At 45.4% G+C, this 16585-nt stretch overlaps 1 protein-coding gene across 1 annotated transcript in view; it reads right to left on the bottom strand.

Annotated features, from left to right (window-relative positions):
* The window catches only part of GAB2 (GRB2 associated binding protein 2), a 174352-nt gene extending 158027 nt beyond the window's left edge, over positions 1-16325 (bottom strand). Inside the window, exon 1 of the mRNA XM_052662003.1 lies at positions 16194-16325. Within this exon, the coding sequence (XP_052517963.1) occupies positions 16194-16274 (81 nt within the window). The 5' untranslated portion in view covers positions 16275-16325. The remainder of the gene's footprint in view (positions 1-16193) is intronic.
* Between the last annotated feature and the right edge of the window lie 260 nt (positions 16326-16585).

The raw sequence follows: 16585 nt of genomic DNA, 5'->3' as shown, positions 1-16585 counted from the left end.
ATGAAGTATTTACTCACAAAGCTCTGATTAGGAAGATGAACTTTGAAAAGATTCAAAGGATATTGTTTATCTGGAAAAATTAAACTATTAACATGGCAGTTAAAAAAAAATGGCCACAGATTCTTTGACATTCCATCGACCAAGAAATTTTGAGTCTGTGTTTCCGTCCCTTGAAGTTGAGTGGGCCTGAGACTCCTCTGATCACTAGATTTGGCAAAGGTAACACTGTGTGACTTCAAAGAGGAGGTCCTTTAAAAAAGGCCATGAAGTGTCTATCTTGGCCACTAAGACCCTCACCTTCAGAGCCCCTGAGCCACCATGTACGAAGTCTGATTACTTAGAGGCTGCCATATTGGGAGGAAGCCCCAGCTTTGTGTAGAGGCTACTTCCAGACACTCTTAATCAACAGCCCCAGCTGAGTGAAGCCTCTGAGTCATGCCAGCCCTGCTGACACTTTTCAGATTCCAGTTCCCAGAAGCTGAGGGACCCTTTGCCATTCAAGTCTTCACAGCTGAGGTGCCAGACATTTGGGAGCAGAAAAAAGTCCTTCCCATGTCCTGTCTGAATTTTTGACCCATAGTACCTGTGAGCAAAATAGTGGTTGCTTTACGCCACTAAGTTTTGGGCATGCCTTATGTCCAAAGATTTATTATGAAGCAAAAAAATTGGAACAACAGATGAGAACTGACAGAAAACCAGATCAATGATATAAAAAAGATATGAAGCTATATTTTCTTTGATTGCCTAAGGCTGGTTTGAGAGAAACTGTTATCATGGGGGACTAAAGAAACTGGAATACTCCTTTGATTATTAAGAATATCTATTTTGCCTACAGCTGCTACAATAGAAAATGCCTCAGTTATTTGGAATCTTAGCAGTCCAAAAAGCATCAGGTAAGATATCACACTCCTGTGATGATTTTCAGCACGGAGCTAACATTCACGTGATGCCATTCAAGGTTGTCCAATGACTCATTTTTGCCTATTTTCCTTAGTGCATGGTGTATAATGGCTGGTTAGTAACTTTGCAGAATGATTGATAAGGTCTGAGGAGATATGGCCGAGACACTCTAGACAAGCCAAAGGGATCATGGTGAGGAAAGGGACTGAAAATGGGGTCCTGGCGGCCACTGGAGCCTCATTCCTCCTCCTCCCTCATCTATATACGTTCCTTCCACGTTCAACTGCCTGTATCTTTAGACCTTAGATAAGCAGTTCTCTTTACTTGAAATGTTCCTCTCCCATCTGCTTGATGAACTCCTACTCATTCTTCAAAGCCCAGCTCCACTGCCATTTTTGCTGTAGCTTTCTCTGCAGCCCCATTTTAAGTGAAATTAATCCTTCTGTTCCACTCTCCTGCAACACTTTCCACAACCCCGAGTACAGAAGAATGCTCTCCATTATATTTATTAAGTTTAGATGTCTATTTTCTTCGATAAACTGTGAGCTGCAAGAGAGAAAGGATGGTTCCTACTCGTCACTTCACTTCTTGCCTAAGTGCCTGTGTGCCAAACACTAGAGGTCAAAAGCAAACAAACAAACAAAACCTGCTGCCTTTGAGATACCCATGTAATTAAGAGGAGCAGTCCAAAAACACAGTCACAGCAACATCCTAAGAGCTGTACAGAGGAACGGGGAGATGGTGTGAGAATTTACATGTCCTTCAGGAGGGGACCTGGGAGTGGCACAAAGTAGGTGACATTCTAGGGAGGTCTTGCCACTGAATTGAGATGAGAAGCCTGCCCGGCGGAAATCTATGGAATTGGAGCTAAAAGTTCTCAGAAAGCAACTGCTAAGTGAAAGGAAAGTCTGCTCAGGTCTGGTCATTTATTCCCCTCCCTACTGCTGGAGAGTCCCTGTTCAAGCTATTTTAAGAAGCCCCTGCCCCTTTTTTCACACCCAAAGCCACTCAATCTTCCCAGCTGTATTAAAAAGCAACTAGTATCTGAACAAGCAATTTGTTAAAAAAAAAAAAAAGAGTCTTTGATACATGAAAATGTATTCAAACCAGTAGCCATCAAATACTCCAAACTACAACAAGGGATTACTTTTTCATTTGTCAGATTGACAAATATTTTCGATAATTATACTACCTGTTATCGAAGAAGAATATGGTATCAAAGAAGAATCAGGGAAATCAAAACTCCATCCTTTCTGAGTGGCAATTTGGATATAACAAAACCCATGCAAATAACTCCACTTTTTGAACTAGACATTCCATTTACAGGAATTTTTCTTAAGGATAAAAGTCTTTGCTATAAAGCTCACCAGACTGTTATTTAAAAGAGTGGAAAACAGGAAACTACCTAAAGGTCTAACAACAGAAAAGTCAAGTAAACACAGGACTGCGGGAACTGAAACAGTACCGTTTACAGAGGGCTTGCAATGTGCCCAGCACTATCATATTTAATGCCACAGCGATTTATAAAGGAGGCACTGAAGTGAATGCTGAGTGTGACTTTTCCAGCTGCACCAGGTTGGCAAACAGAGGCCACAGAAGAAAGAGAGCAGTCAATAACTGAGGCTGGGCTCATTCAAGATTTTATTAAGAAAGTATAGTGTGAAACCTTTTAAACCCCCTCTGTGCCCCTGCACTGCCCCTCCCCCGCCCACAGAAGGAGGAGCACCGGCGGGAGGGGGACCTGGATCCCCTGACCTAGCGCGCTGTGTCGTCCTCTGGGGTGGTACTCTCCCTACTCCCACAGTGAGCGTCTCTAAGTCAGTCAGCTACAGAGCTTATGGGTGCCGCACAAAAAAGAATTGGGACAAGAATTTTTAAAAACTGTAAGGCCTGGTGAACATCTGCTCAGGCAGCTGACTGACAGATCTGCACTGGATCATCCTGGACGGGGAAGGGAGGAACGGAGTGAGAAGGGGCACCAAGGCTGCCCCCCCAACGTTTGGCATGAACGTGAGTCCCCTCCGTCAGGAAGTCCCACGGACCCTGCGGACCTGAAGCCCTCTTGCCAGGTTCCCACCCAAGACAGCTGTCCATTAGGTAAGTGGACTCCAGCTGTGGAGTGCCAGCAGAGGGAAGGGTTGGCCTACAAGAAACTGAAAGAACGGAACACCAGGTTCCTCTCGGTGTCTGGAGAACACACAGTGGGGAAAAGCCTATTCTCTAGACAGCTTACACGTGTGGAGAGTGCACACAGGCTGTGCTGGTCAGGCAACCAGCACGTGCCATCAAGGAGGACCCAAGGGCAGCCGTGTAAGGGACAATTTACTCCTGGACCTGTCCCTCCAGCCCATCCCTACAAACCACCCACTGGAGCCGAGACAAGAGCAGGGAAGAAATACGCCAGACATACTGATATATCCTCCCACCCCCAAACTCTCTGAGGAGAGGAGCAGGGAAGAAGAGTAGAAAGACAGACCAAATCTACCTTTCCCCGCTTCACACCCCCAGAGTCACAAGTCTGGACAGTACTAGCAGTAGGAAAAGCTTTCAACTAGATAACAGTGAGATCTTGCAATAATGGACTTTCAGTAACCCAGAGTGACCGAGAAGCCTGTGGACTCTGCCCTGGGTCTCATCAGGGATCGGGCCCCTGGAGAAGCGCTCCCCAACCTTTTTGGCACCAGAGACCGGTTTCGAGGAAGACAATTTTTCCACAGACTGCGGTGAGGGCAAATGGTTTGGGGATGATTCAAGTGCATTACATTTATTATGCAATTTATTTCTCTTCTTAAGACATTAGCTCCACCTCAAATCATGAGGCATTAGATCCTGGAGGTTGGGAACCCCTGCCCTGGAGGAAACGGAGATTTTGACAAAGCACAATTGGGAGTTCTGGCTAGAGGAGGGCAAAAACATGCGTGTTTACAGTCCTCTGAGTTAAAATTATTCAATTAACTGGTTAAAGTTATCACTGTCTCCACTTCACAGATTATGAAATGAAAGCTCTGGAAAGATCAAGAAACTTGCTCAGGGCTTCCCTGGTAGTTCAGTGGTGAAGAATCTGCCTGCCACTGCCAGAGACGTGGGTTCAATCCCTGGGTCAGGAATATTCCCCGGAGAAGCCAATGGCTACCCAGTCTAGAATTCTTGCCTCGAGAATCTCATGGACAGAGGAGAGTGGTGGGCTGCTGTCCGTGGGGTCGCAAAGAGTCGGACACGACTGAGTAACTAACACAACACTTCTTTAAATTTCACCCACTAATGACTAATGAGAAAGAAGGACAGAGGTGATGGCATATAAATAATGTGGCCATACTTATTAAAAGCTAAATGAATGGCTTGCTAGACAAACTCACTGTGGGTCAAACAAAGAAAGGAATGGGACACAGAGCAGACAGCCTCCATAAGAGTAAGGGCTATATCCACATTTTAAACAAAAATATCCAGTGTTGCTAATGTGAATTATATTGATTCCAAAGTTAATCTGTAAATTTTTTTTGTTTTAATAATTGTAGAAAGGCTGTAAGAAAACATTTCTACATCATAGTTTTTGTTTATAGACATTTGGGTAACATAATAATAAAGATAAATTAGTTCAGCATCTGCTGCTGCTGCTAAGTCGCTTCAGTCGTGTCCGACTCTGTGTGACCCCAAAGATGGCAGCCCATCAGGCTCCACCGTCCCTGGGATTCTCCAGGCAAGAACACTGGAGTGGGCTGCCATTTCCTTCTCCAATGCATGAAAGTGAAAAGTGAAAGTGAAGTTCCTCAGTCGCTTCAGTCGTGTCCCACTCTTAGCGACCCCGTGGACCGCAGCCTACCAGGCTCCTCCATCCATGGGATTTTCCAGGCAAGAGTACTGGAGTGGGGTGCCATTGCCTTCTCTGAATTCAACATCAAGAACCCATAAAAAATGTTTATAAAGTGTCCTTACATTACACATGCTTGAGAAGCTCTGTGTTATGACACATTAGGGCTTTCCTGGCAGCTCAGACAGTAAAGAATCTGCCTGGAAGATGGGAGACCTGGGTTTGATCCCTGGACTGGGGAGATCCCTTGGAGGAGGGCATGGCAACCCACTCCAGTACTCTTGCCTGGAGAATCCCCATGGACAGGGGAGCCTGGCGGGTAACAGTGTCTGGGGTCACAAAGAGCCGGACACAGCTGAGCGGCTAAGCACAGCACACATGACACATTATGCCAAAGCAACCATTTAAAGCCATGTCTTAAAACCATTTGTGTCACAGGGAGATATTTTCAATGCTATACTAACTTAAACATACAAAAGATGGCACAGTCTTGCTCTGATTTTGTAAAATACACAAATCACATATAAACATAAGAAAAAAGAGACTAGGATATACAATAAAATGTTAACAATGTTTATGCTACAGTAGGAGTATCACAGGTGCTTTTTATTAATGTCTGCTTTTTTTTATAATATCCTGTATTTATAATAACTTTCTTATATTAAAATTTAAATATTATAAAAAATTCAATTTTTACAGCGTATCCCAAAGTTTCCATAAATTGCTGCTATAAGAAAAAAACAAAGCACCACACTTTCAGTCCAATTCTAGCTCAAGCTCTTTCTTCTCCAAAGAAATGTAACCAACCCTACAGTAATATTTGCTCAAAACTTAAAAACATATAAAGTCCTCTGGTGGCTCAGATAGTAAAGAATCTGCCTGCAGTGCAGGAGACCTGGGTTCGATCCCTGAGTCAGGAAGATCCTCTGGAGAAGGGAACGGCAACCCACTCCAGTATTCCTGCCTGGAGAATTCCAGGGACAGAGGAGCCTGGCGGGCTGCAGCCTATGGGGCTGCAGAGTCGGATGCGACTGAGCAACTAACACGACTACACTAAAAGCACAGAGTCCTTGTCAAGCAGTAACGCACTGCGCTTTAGGCACCCGGGCTACACGGATGAGCAAGGACCCACCCTGGGGAAAGCGCAGCCTGGGCTGCCAGCGGCGCTCGGGCAGAGTGGCACAGGAGCATGGAGAGGGCTCCACAGCTCATTCTGACGGGCCGACAAGGCAGGAAGGGCTGCCACACGGTGACGCGCGAACAGAGAGCCAAGAATGCATGAGGAAATGGGGGCAGATTCGTCAGCAAGTAAAACCGGAGTGTACGTCTTGTGACACTGGAATCACTGACCACACTGCACCAACCTCTCCTGGGCTCTTGTGACACTGGTCTTTGCCATTTGTATTGTCTGCCATTAAAACCCACGCTGCTTCCCCAGCAAGACCATGAACTCTGAAGGGAATACCATGGGCACTGCAGACCCATTATTCATCAACGATAGTGTCTTCAGATGGACTTCTAATGGGCACTGCACTCAACATACTGTAGCCTTTGTTGGTAGGCAAAAAAATTATGTATCTATTGAGCCTATATTCATATTTTCCTCTAGAAAATCATGTCAAAAGATCAAAGTAACAGATTCATTCTTATAGCCCTCAAAAGAAGATTAATCTCTTCACTACTGTATATAAAACTGAGCCCTCTCCCTTGCTTTTGTAAGTCAGCCAAGCTCCAACGAGTAGTTTCTCCAAGGTAGGCTAAGGAAAGATATACAGACTGCCTGTCCAAGAAAACCTTTCAAGTGTCCTGTGGTGATACTTAATGATACTTAAACGCTGTGACTTACCAGCTAGGGTGAAACTCTCAGATGATGCTCCATCTGATAACAGAATGAGCCTATACTGCCTACAGCTGTGAATAACTTGAAATAACATACACATCTAACCAGGGGAAATGTGTACATAAGGTATGGTATATTCACACATCTTTTTTTCCTTTGTTTTCACACATATGCTTATAAGACTTATGTACATGTCGAGAAATTTACTTTAAAATATTCCAGCAAAGAAACAGTAAAAGGGACAGATGAAGCCAATGAGATGAAGTCTTGATAGTATTTGGAACTGTGTGTGTGACCAACACAAAAGTAATAAGAGCCCCTTCAAGCCCATGAGGGTTTCTAGATACCATTTTTACTAAAAGAATTCTTACAGGAAACAGCTAAGTCCAAGTCTGGATCAGAAATGTACAAGATTGGCCTGGAACATCTTGTCGTTATCAGGTAACAAAGGAAACTATCAAATGCTAGCAAGGTGAGGTCAAAAGGACCCAGAAACCAACTTGAACAGGCTCCCATTAGCTAAAGATAGTACCAGCTGGACATCAGTAAGGACAACAACCAGAACTGGTTCAAATATATCAAATGTGTATAAATATGTCAGCTCATAATGCTACTCCAAAACACCTTAATCACTTTGAAAGTTATTAAATCCAATATTTTGACAACCGGTAGATAAAGAGAAGCAAACATAAACTGGGCGGGGGGGGGGAGGAGATAGCTGTAAAGCAAAAATGACAGTGACTTTGAATGCGCCTTGCTTATAGCTGGTGCTTACACTATAATGTAAAGGTTCATAATCTCGCAAAGGGAGACAGACAAAAGTGCAGCCTGAGAGTCCAAACTAGAAGTGAAAAAAGGTGCCATAGAAACAAGCCAAAAAGAGGGCTCACTTTGGAGGGGCCTGGGAGGTAGGAGACATCAGAGCTTTAAAGGGTTAGCATTTACTTGCAAGTTTTTGCATTTTAAGTCATTCTCAAACATGGGCTCCAGAATCACACATTAATTTTTATATCCCTTAGCACACAAGCTTCAGACAAAACCCCATGTGGTTTCATTTTCCTTCCTTGAGATCAGGTGACCTTTGAGATGTTCCTTTTGGGGAAAAAAAAATAACTCCTTACAATTGGATGTAATATCTAGCTTGGGCATTCCACTTACATTCTGTCATTGTAAACTTCAGGCCTAACTCAACCTTGAAAGGGATGTGAAGACAACCATGCTCATGTCCTAAATGCCTACGGAATAATTGAGAAATATAAACAAACATCAGACCCTACTGCCACATCCCTCAATATTAAAGGCCTACTCTAGCCTAGACATTGGAGAAGGCAACGGTACCCCACTTCAGTACTCTTGCCTGGAAAATCCCATGGACGGAGGAGCCTGGAAGGCTGCAGTCCATTGGGTCACTGAGGGTCAGACACGACTGAGCGACTTCACTTCCACTTTTCACTTTCATGCATTGGAGAAGGAAATGGCAACCCACTCCAGTGTTCTTGCCTGGAGAATCCCAGGGACGGGGGAGCCTGGTGGGCTGCCGTCTGTGAGGTCGCACAGAGTCGGACACAACTGACGTGACTTAGCAGCGCCAGCAGCAGCCTAGACATTATGCTAAAGTGTTCTTCTTTTTTTTCACATGTTATCCAGTAAATTCTCAAACCCAGAGAGGTTAGATGTATTTCGCCAGTTTTTACAAACACGGAAGTAGACTGAGAAAATCACCTCATTTGCTCAAGGACTCAGAGCCCCTTGAAACACTAAGACAGAGGTCTTCTGAAGATAAACAATGTCAGCACACCACTGACATTTCGCACTGGAGTGGCTGAGAGGCAAGAACTTACGGAGTCAGAGTGATGTTCTTCATTAATAAATGTCACCCTACCATCTAAGGACTACTTTTATGGACTCTTCTCAGCTTTCCACTTACTTCTCAATCCTCTGATTTCTGCTATAGATTCCTCTAGCCTGGATGGATTTCCACTGCCTCTCAAATGCCATGTACACTGCCCCCTACCCATTTTAATTTCCAAGTTCCTTTCTAAGTCCAAATCTTTTGAGTTCAACTCACATCCCCGCTTTCTATTCCAGCAAGCTCTTCAATCTTTTTCCAGGCTAAGAGCCCTCACCTCCATGAAACCTGTTGTCTGGACCACACCACTCCATATAAGGACATTGCTCTGTTTCACATGTATATTTCTGGTATCTGTAGCCTGTAAATTCCTTGAAGGCAGGGTTTAGTACTGATTTATCCCCTTCGGATGGTAAAAGATACAAAATACACTCTATAAACAAGTGTCAATGTTAGATTGGATGCAGGAAATCAGCCTGCTCAGGAACCTATATTCTCTCAGCATTTCTCATAAACTTGAGGTTACCATAATCCATTTTTCCCTTCCAGTTAGAGAAAGGTCAGCTAGAGATAGTCAGCAACATCAAAACTGTTTCATTAAGCAAAGCAGCAGGCGTGCCTTCCTGATTTGTACAACTTTACTCCCTCCGGTCCTTAGATCCCTGAAAGAACATTCCACTATCATTCAAGGCTGTGGAGATTCCATCCTGTTTTTTTTCTCTTGGATAAGTACTAGCAGTGCCAAGTACTAACAAATGAGTTTTTTAACATGTGGAAAGATACATATAACATAAAATTTACCATCTTAGCCATGTTAAAGTGTACAGTTCAGTGACATTAAATATTCACACTGTTGTGCTAACATCATCAACATCCATTTCAAGAACTTTTCATCTTGCAGAACTGAAACTCTGTACTCATTAAACAACAGCTCCCCATTCTTCCCTCCTCCTAGTTCCTGGCAAGCCTCTATGAATTTGACTCCTCTGGGTACTTCATATGAGTGCAATCACACAATCTGTCCTTCTGGGATTGGCTTATTTTACTTAGCATAATGTCATTGAGGTTCGTCCATATTGCATCATGGCCTTGTGTAAAAATTTCCTTTCTTTTTAAGGATGAATAACATTCCACTATATGTATATCCACACTTTGTTTATCTGTTGATAGACATATGGGTTGCTTCCAAATGAGGAATTCTGATCCAACGCTGGTGACAAGAAGCTCAGGAGACTGGCCCTGGAATGGAGCAGTCTCTCTGATGCTGTGAACACAAAGAATCAATCCAGTGATTAGGACCACAGCACACAAAACTGCTAAAAGGAATCTCCATATGGTTCTCTCTCCTAGGAACTGGGACTAGAAAGAGCTTTTGTTTAAATACTCAAATAATATGTTGGAATACAGCTGTGGCTGCCTAGGATGGTCTAGAAACAAATCCTGAATTCACTCTAGTTTCTGCAGACCTCCCTTTTCCCCTGTTCTTTTCTTCCTCTCAGCTTTGAGACATAATTGTAACACTGTGCTAAGCTTAAGGTATACAACATGCTGATTTGATAGGCTGCATACTTATCATATGCTGATACGATTTGATACGATTTCTATGCGGGCTTCCCTGGTGGCTCAGACAGTAAAGCATCTGGCTGCAACGCGGGAGACGCAGGTTCAATCCCTGGATCGGGAAGATCTCCTGCAGAAGGAAATGGCAACCCACTCCAGTATTCTTGCCTCGAAAATCCCATGGACAGAGTAGCCTGGTAGGCTACAGTCCATGGGGTCTCAGAGTCAGAGATGACTGAGCAACTTCACTTTTCACATATGCTGCAATATTACCACTGAAGCATTAGCTAACACCTGCATTCACATCACATTCTTTTCTGTGGCAAGAACCTTTAAGATATGCTCTCCTAGGAATTTTCAAGTGTGCGATAAACTAAAATTACAATGCTGCACATTAGATCTCCAGAAATTATTCATTTTCTGATTTGAAGTTTGTACCCTTTGATTAACATCTCTTCAATTTCCCCACCCCTTGGTCTCTGGTAACCAGCATTCTACGATTTCTGTAAGTCTGGCTTTTTTATATGCCATACATAAGTGAGATCACACAGTATTAGTCTTTCTCTGACTTATTTCATTCAGTATAATACCCTCAAGGTCTATTCATGTTGCTGCAAATAGTAGGATTTCGTTCTCTCTCGTGGCTGAATATTACTGTATTGTGTGTGTGTGGGGGGGGGGGTCACATCTTCTTTATCCATTGATCTACTGATGGACACTTGGATTGTTTTCATATCTTGGCTATCGTGAACAAGGCTGCAATCACCACTGTGGTATACATATTGCTTCAATATCCTATTTTCGCTTCCTTTGACTATATACTCAGAAGTGGAACTGTTGGATCATATGACAGCTCTATTTTTAGTGTGGTGGTGGTGGTGTAGTCGCTAAGTCCTGTCCGACTCTTGCGACCCCATGGACTGTAGCCCGCCCTGCCAGGCTCCTCTGTCCATGGGATTTTCCAGGCAAGAATCCTGGAGTGGGTTGCCATTTCCTTCTCCAGGGGATCTTCCGGACCCGGGGATTGAACCCCAGTCTCCTGCATCGCAGCCGGATTCTTTACCGACTGAGCTACGAGGGAAGCCCCCTCCATACTGTTTTCCATAGTGCTGTGACAATTTGCATTCCCACCAACACTAAAACAAGGGTTCCCTTTACTCTACAGTGGCAAGTACTCTTAATACTTGTCGTCTCTGGTCTTCTTGAGGAACAGCTGTTCTAACAGGGGTGAAGGAATAGCTCATTATGGTTCTGATTAGCAGTTCCCTAATGATTCCTGACCGTGAGTTCATTTTCATGAACTGTTGACCATTTTTGCTTCTCCGTCCACATGTTCTCTCTCACCTACCTCTCCCATAGCCCTCTACTTTCAACATCCTGCTGATGGTCCAGCAACACTGAACTGTTTTCAGTGTCCCTGGACACACACCACGCAGGTCCTGGCCATCTGTGGTGGCCTCCACTGTCGGTGGTCTCTCTGGCTGGAAAGCTTTCCTCTCTTGGCTTCCTTCTAGTTATGGGCATCTCTCAAGGAGGCCTTTCTTTTTCTTCTTTGTAATCCCAGGATTTGAGTGCTTGGCATGTAATGGCTGCTTGATAAATTACTGAACTAAAGTATATTTGTTACATTCACATTCTCTGTTGAGAAGACAAGTTTAAAGAAAGATTCAAGGTTCAATGGGATTACAGGTAATTTTTATTTATACTTCAATATTGTTCAAGCTTTCTAACGATGTGATGACCTTTCAAATTTTAGAAAAATTTAAGAACACTCTGATCAAGAATAAAGTGGAGGAATCAGTGTACCAGATTTCAAGACTTATCAAAAAGCTAGAGTTATCAACAGTATGCAGTATTGCAGAAGGGCAGACACATGGGAACCACGGATCAGTACAGAGAACCCAGAAACAGACCAACACAAATATACCCAACTACTTTATGACAAATGGAGAAGGAAACGGCAACTTGCTACCTATTCTTGCCTGGAAAATCCCATGGACAGAGAAGCCCGGCAGCACAGTCTTGTTAACAAATGGTGCTAGAGCAATCAAGCATCCACTCCCAAGTAATAATGATACTATTAATAGTAATAAAAATAATGACTAAAAATCTCAATCTAGGTCTCACATTTTATATAACAATTAACTTAGACCATGGACTTAAGTTAAAAATATAAAATCAAAATATTTGGAAGGAAAAACACAAGAGAAAATCTCTGCAACAGGGCTAGACAGAGTTCTTGTATTTGACCAAAATAATACAACTCATAAAAAGAAAAATTGGTAAAAAAGGCTTCATCCAAATCAAAAACTTCTCCTCTTCTCCCTGTCTGGTAGATGAAAAGACATGCTTCAGACTGGGAGAAAATATCTGCAAACCATGTACTGACAAGAACTGATAGCTTGAGCATATACAGAACTCTCAAAACTCAACAAGAGAGCTTCGCCAGTGACTCAGTGATGAAGAACCCACTTGCCAATGCAGGAGACACAGGTTTGACCCCACGTGCCTCAGGACAGCTGAGCCCGAGTGCCACAACTACTGAGCGCACGAGCTACAACCACTGAAGCCCTCGTGCCCTGCAGTGCTCTGCAGCAAGAGCAGCCGCCACAACGAGAAGTCCGCGAACCAGTGGTGAGCAGCCCCTGCTTGCTGCAACTAGAGAAAAGCTCATGCAGCAACGACTCAGCACAGCCAAAAGTAAATACATAAATAATTTTAAATATATGTAAAAATTTTTTTAAACCCCACAGTAAAAAACAGAATCCAAACAGATAACAGACAAAAGACTTGAAGAGAGACATCTGACCAAAGAGTAGATACAGGTGGCAAATAATCATGAAGAGATATTCAACAACATTGGCCGTTAGAGAACGTAACCGATGGGTGAGCAGTTAAAACGAATGAACTGACTTACATCCATGCCATGGAATGTTACCCGGCAATGAAAAAGAACGGACCAACTAGTGATACGTGCAACAATGTGGATGAATCTCCAGTGAATTACGCTGAATGAAAAAAGCAATCCTCCAGAGTTGTACTGTGTGAATCCACTTATATAAAACTCTTGAAAGAATATATTAACATGGAGAAGAAATCACAGGGTAAGGATGTGGTGGGTATGGGACAGAGCTAAGTTTAGAAATGTGGCTGCAGTACATGCAGACAGGTACTCCCTTAAAAGCTTCGGTTTTCTTTGTGAAGGGGTGGGCAGGGTCGTCCGCTAAGATTGAAGGGATGGATTAACTTCTACTCCCAGAATCTAATACAGTTTCTGGGACACAGATCTTTTAATAAATGAGCTTACTGAACAAACAAGTTTTCTTAACTCAGTTGTTCTTTAGCATCAATACACAATTTTCTCCAAACTAGCCACTAGGGGGCAGTGCTGCTGCCTATCTTTTCCCCTAATATTTTAACCCAGTGAAAACAACAGAACATAACCCGGCAGTGTGTTATCAACGTGTTTTTTTTCCTCCAAGAAGATATCGTTTCAACTTTACATCCCTGCATACGTGTGTGTTCACACGTGCATGCACACATACACATGCAGACTGTGGAATGATGGGAGCGCAGTTTCCTCTGTCAGCCTCTCACTGCAACCATACTATGTCACCCCCGAGGCAATACTCACCATTTCCCAGAGGTCATTTTTTTTGTAATTCCTCGAGGGCACACAACAAATAATGAACAGACCCTTTAAACTTTCTTACAGTTGATAACTTAGACCACACATTAATGAAGGAATCCCTAAAGTTAATCCTGGTAACTAACATACATTTTCCATAGCTTCAAGTTGACTTTTTTTTTAAACCCCTATACCTACCACCAATCCAAATTAAATAAAAAGTAGATTAAAAAAAAAGTTAAATGGTGTAATCTATTTCATAAACTTCTTTTTGCTTTGTTTCAGATTCCTAACACATTATTATAATAAAGATTTCTCAATCTATAATATCACATGGCTAACATATAACAGAATAAGCAACAGTTTGGGGGTGTATGTTTAGCCACGGGGCTAGAAAATCTCCTACTTTGGTTCTAGTGAACTTGGGCCTCTAATGAACAGAGGGAGCTGGGAGAGTTCTAACTTAGAAATTCTCAAAACCCCCAAAGAAAAGAAGATGTAAAGGAAGACTGTTTCCCAGGAGTTTAGGGTTACACAAACCAGCTCAGCTTCAACTAAGACAAGTGAACATCCACAGTAGGGGAGACTTCCAGTCATACCAACGGAACACATCACACCCTAGCCTAAGAAAACCTGTTACCAGTTTGGCCTTATGGTCTGGAGTACGAGGGAGATAACGAAAAGGCTGAAGTCATCTTATGACTTGAGGCTGTCAAGTACTTCAAAAGAGGGGAAAAGGTGCTTGACCCCAAAGCCTCCGACCCGGTTATTTTGAGCTAAAGTTGCTTGGAAACAAAAATACCCAAGAAATGGATCACCAGAGTCTGGGTGATAGAATTGAAGTAGTTATCAGTCAATGTAGATAAAGTGTCAAATTGCAAACTGTTTCAAAAACAAAGTTTCAAGGTTGTTCAGGGCAGTGTTCTCACTTGACAATTTAGTCTCATTTTTATTGGATACTTTATTCCACTAGCTGGTAAGGTATGGCATTACATTTTGATTGACAGTCTTCTGAAGCTCTTGGAGCCGAAGATTTTTTGTTTATTTTATACTTGTGAAAAGATTAATAGCAAATTACTCTTCTTACCTAATATAAAAATGCACCTTTGCTAATGAACTGATACGGCCCTCAACAGGAGAAAAGCTTTCCTAACAATTATAGTTCTTCGGTTACATGGACATCTCTGAAAATGAGCTTTAAAACTGAGATGAACACTTTACTGTCTCATCCCTACTATATTTAAAATCTGTGTCCACTTTTGAAAGTCATGTGCTAAATCCTTAGTCTTTTTTTTCCCCCAGCAGATGATCTAAATAAGAGCCTGATTTCATTTACATACACACTCACTTGCACTCCCCAACAACACTTCCTTTGAAAAACAGAATGTCACTTCCTCAATCCAGAGGCCAGAAGTCCCTCGGTTCTGATCTGGGGAGCCAAGACAGGAAACTCTGGTAAGCTTTTGCCTCTCCCCCTGTGGACAGCCACGGGCGCAGCTGACGGCGGGCAGGGTCTATTCAGAGCTCCCTTGATGCACTGCAGCTGGAAGGCAACAGCTCACTTCCATGCTGCGGGAACGATCCCAGAGTCCAGCACGGACAGGCAGTTTAACAAGAGCATTTCACAGCAAGGGAAGAGGAGGGGATGGGAGACCCTGGCATCTTTTAGCGACCTTACTTCTATTTCCAAACTCAGTCAAATAACCCAGGGCTGATTTCAGCCAAATCTCAGTCACTGGCACCATCTTGTACTTTGACCCCACCAAGCTAGGCATCTTTCTGGTGGGACCGGGGGGTGGAGGGACCAGACCCCTCACTGCTCACACCAGGCTGCACGACCCTCCCCCGAGTGGAGCCTCTCGCTTGAAAGGGAGTGGCTGTCCCGGTGATTTCAGTAAACACTGTCGGTTAGCACCACCTGGCAACTGAGACCCTTAATCTCTCCTGACCCCAGACGCCAAAGGGCTGTGCAACACGAAAGCCGGGCCAGTAGCCGCAGACCAAACTGCAGTGCCACCTTCGCGGGGTGGGGGGATGCATGTGAGAGACATACAGCATAAAGGCAAAGAAGGGGGACAAACAAATGAGTCACTTAATCCAAGGGCTGCACATGCTGCTGACGCCGCCCGTGATGCAGCGCTGTGGACTGGGAGGAAGCAGGCGGCCGCCGGGAGGGGCGGGCAGGGAGAGCGCGGGGGAAAGGGTGCGAGGCGCGGCGCCCTTTGTGGGGGGCCCGGCCGCGCGGCCCCTCGGCCTACGTCCCCCCCCCCCCCCTTCCCGCCCACTCCCCGAGCCCCGCAGGCTGGAGCCGCTCGGGGTCAGTACGGACCCCCGGGCCCCGGCAATCAACTCTTTTCGGTCTCCGAAAACAATCAATACAAACTTCAATACGCGGTTTAGTTTACGGGGAGGCTGGCCGGGGAGGCGCCGCAGCCTCAGCCTGGCCGCCCGCCCGCCCCGCCCCTCGGCGGCGCACCTGTGACAGGTGTGCAGCAGCCCCGGGTCGCGGGGCGCGCCGGCCGCTCCCGGCACCCCCGCCCGCGCCCCTCCCGCGGCGCCCGGCCCGTCGGCAGGCCGCGGCGCGCCCCTCGCCCCCGCCCGCACTCACATAGCGCCTCAACTTCTTCTCGGGGGGCGATTTCCTCAGCCAGCCGGTGCACACCACGTCGCCGCCGCCGCCGCCGCTCATGCTGCCGGCCGCCCGGAGCCCGCCGCGGGGTCGGGGACGAGGGCGCGGGCCGCTGGCTCAGCCGGCCGGCGGGGCGCGGCTCGCGGCGAAGGGGAGGGGCCGGGGCGGCCGGCGGCCGCGGGGCGAGGGCGAGGGCGAGGCGGCGCGGCCCGGCTGCCTCGCGCGCGCCCGCGCCTTCTCCCGGCCCGGCCGCGGCGGGGGCGCCCCGGCAGGAAGGGCGGCGCGCGCTCGCCACGCCCACAGCCCGCCGCGCCCCCGGGCGGGCCGCCTGCGGAGACGCGGCCGCCGCCTCGCGCCTCGGACCCAGCGCT

The sequence above is a fragment of the Budorcas taxicolor genome, chromosome 25, assembly GCF_023091745.1.
Source record: "Budorcas taxicolor isolate Tak-1 chromosome 25, Takin1.1, whole genome shotgun sequence".
NCBI lineage: Eukaryota > Metazoa > Chordata > Mammalia > Artiodactyla > Bovidae > Budorcas > Budorcas taxicolor.
This window is presented reverse-complemented; position numbering and strand designations above follow the sequence as displayed.